Source organism: Cotesia glomerata, linkage group LG10 (genome assembly GCF_020080835.1).
Source record: "Cotesia glomerata isolate CgM1 linkage group LG10, MPM_Cglom_v2.3, whole genome shotgun sequence".
Taxonomy (NCBI): domain Eukaryota; kingdom Metazoa; phylum Arthropoda; class Insecta; order Hymenoptera; family Braconidae; genus Cotesia; species Cotesia glomerata.
In genome coordinates this window covers 1-6,796 of record NC_058167.1, presented here as the reverse complement: position 1 = coordinate 6,796, position 6,796 = coordinate 1, and the positions used below count along the sequence as shown (strand labels likewise).

General features: G+C 29.0%; 1 protein-coding gene across 1 annotated transcript; it reads right to left on the bottom strand.

Annotated features, from left to right (window-relative positions):
- Window positions 1-606: 606 nt before the first annotated feature.
- On the bottom strand, window positions 607-4,744 carry LOC123272389. Its single transcript, XM_044739124.1, has 5 exons — window positions 4,484-4,744; window positions 3,935-4,157; window positions 2,667-2,960; window positions 1,090-2,365; window positions 607-1,006 (listed from the first exon to the last, which is right to left on the bottom strand). Exons 1-5 carry the CDS (start codon window positions 4,742-4,744, stop codon window positions 844-846), a joined length of 2,217 nt encoding a protein of 738 aa, XP_044595059.1. The 3' UTR covers window positions 607-843.
- Window positions 4,745-6,796: the final 2,052 nt, after the last annotated feature.

The following is a 6,796-nucleotide window of genomic DNA, read 5'->3' as shown; positions in this document are numbered from 1 at the left end:
TGAAGGAATATAGCCCCGCCAAAAAAAATTTTTTAGCTTGATTTTTGTTTGAGTTATTCAATTGTTAATTAACTAATTTTTCGTAGACTTGAGTTTTGATAAAAGCTCTTATAAAAGTTTAAAAAATGTGTCTATAAATTTTTTTTCTTTTGGGAGCTCTTGTTATATAAATCATGAACAAGACCGCGTAGTAAAAGTTTATAAAAGTTTTTTCATTTGTTGTTTTCTTTTAATTTTAGAATTTTCAATTTATTACTTAACGTTTGTTACAGCAAAAACTCAAAATTTTTGCCAATAGTGCAGCCTGGTAGGCTTTTACGGAATTGAATGAACTTTTCACAATTTTTTAATTAGACTTGCGCAAAACGACGAAGGAAAAAAAAATTTTTTAAATAAAATAGATAAGCTTAAATTTCAATCAACAAAAAAAACATGAATTATTGGCGTTAGGTAGGAATATAAGGACGATAAAATCCAGAAAACGTACCCTTAACCGTGTAATAATTTGAATAAATAAAAAAAAATAATAAACAAATGAAATTAAAAATATGAAAAAATTGTACTGAATAAAATTGCATTTTGTTTATTTCAAATTACTAATTTTTTATGCTAAATTATCAACTTGTTTTTTTCTTGATTCATTGTGCGGAATATCACGATAAAAAATTGTATTTTATGTATTTTTTAATTTAAAAAATTATAGTTGAGATAAAATTCAAATTTTAATAATAATAATAATAAGTAATAATTGTGAAATTTTGAAACTAAATTTTTTTTCAATATCAGAAATCTTCTAATTTTATTCAAATAAAAATAAACTTTCATAACAGAAAAAAGATAATTTTACAGGATTCTTGTGAAAATAACGGCATCAGGTTTTACGTCTTTCGAAGATAAAATTTTTTTTACTGTCGTTGCTTTATCATCATATAAATTCCAATAATTCTGGCCTCTTCTACAATATGATTTAAAATGACCTGCCTCACATTCTATTATTCCTCGCAACCTGTAAAATAAAACAAGCAATAATTTTTTTAATTAAAAAATAAGCACAATTCGTGTTGACAAAAATAAATAATTGATACTCACCGATAATTAAAATTATTTAATTTAATAATTGCAGGCATATCTCTTAGTTTGCATGTTAGTGGCCCACTTTTTAATTTTTGAACATTTAGTTCAATGCAAATACATCTATTGAATAACAGTGACCGATTAATCATAGTTAATTTGCATTTTGTACACCGTATCTTAGAATCAAACGTAGATATCGACTCTTGAAGTTTACTATATCCACCTTCCCATAATATTTTATGGTTTACATGTACCATTGGTACAGGTACTTTATGCAAGCCACATATTCTACAGTCGTGATTAAAACATGCGGAATTAGGAAAACATCTTGTCCATATATCAAAAATACTAGACCACATATCTATCTCATTCGCATTTAAAACAGATTCTTTATTTTTTTCTACAATTCTATCTTTGAATAACTGAGATAATAACACTGTTCTACTTTTATATACTGATGTAACTGGTCCTTTATCTATAAATTCACAAATAAATTTCATTGTTTCGTTCGAATTGTCTTTCATATATGTTAGAAACTGCGGATCATCTTTTCCAGCTGTAGCTAGTACATGTATAAGCGAATCAATTGCACAAGTATTAAATAATAAAACATTAATTCCTTTTAAAGATATGGGGTTTCGCTTATTACCATTTTGTAAAATTCCCAACTTTTTTTTCTTTTTAGTGTCAGATGTACTAGTTTTACTAGTATTTTCCGAGGTTATCGTTTGGTCTAAGATATCAGGTATCTGCTGGAAGTGGAAACCTAGATGTTTTTGATTACTTTCTGTTACATTTGCTTCTTTTTTTCTTATATTTTTCAATTCATTGTGTGATTTTATATGTGTGGAGGATGATAAGATTTTAGTTTTATTTTCATTAACATTGCACAATTTATTCAGAACGTTTTTTTGTGGTAATGATTCTAATTTTTTAGGCGATGATATAATTTTTTCAAATACTTTTACAGGTGATCTCTCAATCTCTTCGTCACTGCTATTCAAAGAATAATGGTAATCATAACGAGATGGTCGACCTTTATTTCTCCAATTATCAACTGCAATCAAATCAGAATCATCCAATATTTGTTCTTCATGTTTAGAAATGTCTTTAACTATTTTTCTATTATTTTCATCTATTCCAGTAGACGGTAGCTTTTCGTTAGTCCCATCTTCAAAGTCTATACTACTAAAAAGTATTCCACCAGACGTATTGCTTAATTTAGAATTACAATCAGTCACCGATTCTTCAACATCTTTAAAAAGAATCACTACTATCATTTTGAGAAAGTCTATCGTTATTTGTTAAATCATTAGAATCATTTTTAGATGTTCACTATTTTCTAGGCTATCTATATGTTTATTTAAATTAATGTCAAAATTTTTTCAGGTGTAGAAGTGAATGCAATGTTTTTTTCGGAGTCGTTTATAATAATACTAGTATTATCAACTAATTTGTCATTATTGAGTATTTGATCAATGTTATTTTGTTTGAAATTATCAGTGGGATCATAATTTTTTTCTGCTTATTGTTATCTAAAATTGTATTTAATTCATTCTCATCTTGTTTTCTTTTATTATTCAAATCCTCACGTTCATTTTCGGTAATCAAATTCGATTGTAATTCAGCAGAACTTCCAGTATATTCTTGATACTCATGTTTTAAAAAAACATCTGCACGCACTAAACTGTTCCATTTCAATAAGCTTCTTTCTTTTTTATTTCCAAAAAATTGCTCAACGTAGCTAGTTGTTGCATGTTCACTTTCATCAGGAAAACATGCAGACGTCCACAATGGAAATTCATAAGCTCTCACCAAAAATTCTCTAATAAAATCTTCAGCATAATATGCATTAGCAGCTTTGCCCAGTGTTTTGATATCTTTTGCTGATTTATAAATATTATTGATAAATGTTTTGACAGGGCTAGGTTCGCTCGGAGTTCTCGCTCCATTTCTGATCTTCTTCTTTTATCTGGGTCATTGTTTATTTTAGTTTCGTCAATTTCTTTTGACTCCAACTTATTAACAATTTGAGAGAGATCCCGAGTTGCGATAAGTACTTTCAACTGATGTCGGGCTTGGGCCACTGTTTGTCCAGTAATTTTTATAATTGAATCATCACGTTCATTCACGGTAACAATACAGATTAGTCTAAATATTTTCTCAAATTCTTCAACGGTTTGACAATCTATCATGAGAGCTACACCGTATAGATAAAATTTTTAACTAGTGAATTTTTGATTTTTAAACATTTCCATTCACTTATCATGTGTACAAAATGTGCAACATCAAGACGAATAAAGGTAGAAATTGATGGTCTAGAAACGTGAGAAGTGTCACCAATAGCTCGTAGATACAAAAGTATCAATATATGTTTTTATTGATTGATCATTAAATGCGAATGAGAGCGCGTTAATCAACGCTCTAGAGCTATCACAGCTGGCTTCTGTTGGCTTATGTGCTCCCATATAAAGCCAAGATTTTAGCCACCAGATTAATGTTTGTGTACTTTTGACATTCTGTCAATAACTGATGAACAGAGTGACTTTTTTATTAAAATTAATAACGATGGCGTATAAAAATATGTGACCAGATTTTTCTCCATTAAGGTAAGTTATTGGTTGTAAGGATACTACCAGTACCATCAATAGCTACTGAGATATTTTATTCAATCTACAATAACGTTTATACGATACTAATTGATTCCGTGTGCTATATATGACATAAAACTTATCTCTCTTAACGTCTTGAATAAATTCAGGGATATGATGGATCATATCGCATTTTTCAATCGTATTCACGACATCGCGTCCATCTTTCTGGCTTTACACCTAGTTTGTAATGGATGAATTCATTTTACACTGTCGAACAATGTTTTGTTTTGGAAGAATAGGGGGTAGACGTTTATTGGTTTGCGCATGTAGAGCAGCTTGACGTTTTGTGTAGTTCCCAACTCCTTCATTAAGTGCTTGCTCCCCAATTTTGAGCCGTTCAAATTTACGAGTTGGTCTACGTATATCTTCATGGGGCTGGGGCAAACGTATCCTTCGTTCTAATTCGAGATGACAAGGAAAATTCGAAGGCTTTTTATCCAAAACAAAAAAATTTGATTACCGCATATTTTACTCTTGGCATTTCCCTCGTATAGTCAAATAATGAACACTCCCTTCATCAGGATAAATTTTACAATTTTTAAATGCAAAAGAGCAAGGCATGTAAGCAAGTAATAAATTTTATCGGCCAATATACTTGTCCATTTGAAACGCTCTAATATTGTGTACTTCCTTTTTGTAACACACAGGTTCTTGCTCATGTAAAATTTTGAAAAGTTCTTCAGAAATAGGGAAGCAAAATCGTTTCCAATCCTGAGCTTCCCATTCACTGTCACCGGAATCAGACAAATTTTCACCTCCATATCAGATGAAATATCTTCTTCAAACAACATGCTACTTGAATTAGTATCAATTACAGGAACGCCAACTTTTCGCGAGCTTTTTGTGAGAATTTGTCTTCTGTCTTCTCTTACTTCTCGATATACATCTCGTGCACTCCATTTATTATCGAACCGGAGACTCATCTGAATCCATATCTCTGAGCTTTTAATCGGAAAGTTATTGTCTTTAAAATTTCCTGACATAACAAATTCTTTTGACCACTTCCACAGCGTCATTCACAGATACTCTTGCTTCCCCTGGGCATCTCTGGATATCTTAAAAAAAAACACACACTTTCATAAACAATACTGAGTCCATATGTTATATATGCTTCTGTTTATTAACAAAATGTACATAAAAAATATCGTTTACTCAAGATAAAAATTTAACGTATTATTGTACCAAAAGTATATTTTTGATAGATAATTTAAGTAGTTTGGATAGATACCTTATTATTATTGAAAGGGTTATGTTATTACACATCTACAAATTAAAATAAGTTTAAAATAATCTTTAAATACAGATATGAACAACAATCTTTTAAACAATTTATTTATCCAACGTATATACTGCTATGTATAGACTGTTTTCAAAAGCAAAAAGCATATTCGATGCCGATTGTCTTTTTTGCTTTTTAAACTCTGTCGTATCGTTGACTTTTCTTTTAGTTATATTTGAAAATGTCGTTTTTATAAAAATAATCATAGTCAGTGATTTTCTTTAAAAAAAAGCGAAAAAAAATTTTGTACTTAAAAAACATTTTTTTATACCCCAAAACAAAGCAGAAAAATTAGAAGAGAACCAGTCTTGCGTCTTGATTATCGTTGTGTTTTCATAATTTGTTGGCGCGATTTTTAATTTCTTAAATAAAAATAATGAAATTCTTATAACGCAGGAAATCGTGGTTTCATATTAAATCTCTTATATAATTAGAACTTGCAACAAATCATCTTAATTACTTTTTTTTTTTCATAATTTTTTAAGTACTGAACTACCAAAAATTAATTTGACGAATTGAAAATAAAAAAATAAAAAAATTTTTTTTATACACGGATATTTTAAAGCTAATAATTTTATTTAAATCCCCAACGAAACCAATATTTTTTTCTTTCAATTTATTTGTATTTATATTTTTCAAAGAAGTTAAAAAATTTTAGAGATACATTTTTTTAAATTTATAATTTTTAATTTTCCTATTTAATCCATAAAAATTATTTGATGTGATTTTTATTTTAGAAAGAATAATGTCTCATGCAATAGATACACATATCCAATAATTACAATTAGTACATCATCGAGGATACTCGAGTGGCAAGCTGCTCAAAAGCATAACTTCTTTATTGCAAATAAAATCAACTTAATGTTCGATTTAGGTTGATCCAATGTACTCTATCACTTTTTTATTTGTCCAAGAGTATATTCTTTCAGTGTCTTAAATCAAAAACAAATTAATTGAGCTTAATTAATCTGAGACTACGTGTAATAATTCTGAAGCTTTAAAAGAAAAAGTTCCTGATACTTCACGAGAGTTTTCATGAGTTATTGTGAATCTTCACAGACAGATGGATGAAGTTCAGCCACAAACTAACTGAGGACCATGGAAAAATTTTTTTTAATAATTTTTTCTTTACAAATAATAGAATGGACGTTCATTAACAATACCAATTGTGTTAATTAGGATATTTTTTCTGTATATATATAAACTTATGTCATCATGCAATTCTATATGAATATAATAGAAGCATTTGGCTTTCTGCAAGTAAGAGAAAAACACAGCCTCAACTGCTACGCGTTGTGAAGTGTGCAAAATGATAAATGATTTCAATACCTTTGTTTGTAGCATCGAGAGCAACAGCATCCCTCGAATTTGTTTAATGATATCAAAAGCATATTTTTGCTGCTGGCCAGCATTGACGAAGACGCTCGAAACTCTGTTGAGATCTCTTGGACAACGACGATTTATCGGCTGAATGACAAATTTGCAAACTCGTGAATTTGTTCAAACCCATTGTTAGTAGCGTGACGCCCAATCCTTCTTCTTCAATTTATATCCCGGGATACATTACTGTTTTCCACCAGAGGTAAAAATTTAATTAATTATCATTATTTAGTTCGATTAAAGTATATTTAAAAATGAAATAACTTCTACGTTGTCTATTTTATTCTAAAATTAAAAAAATTTATTTTATAAAATTATTGGAAAAAAAGTACCTTCCATCCATAAATTTATCTTCTTATTTTGTAGATATCAGTTAAACTACTTTAAATTTATTAACTCATAATTGCCT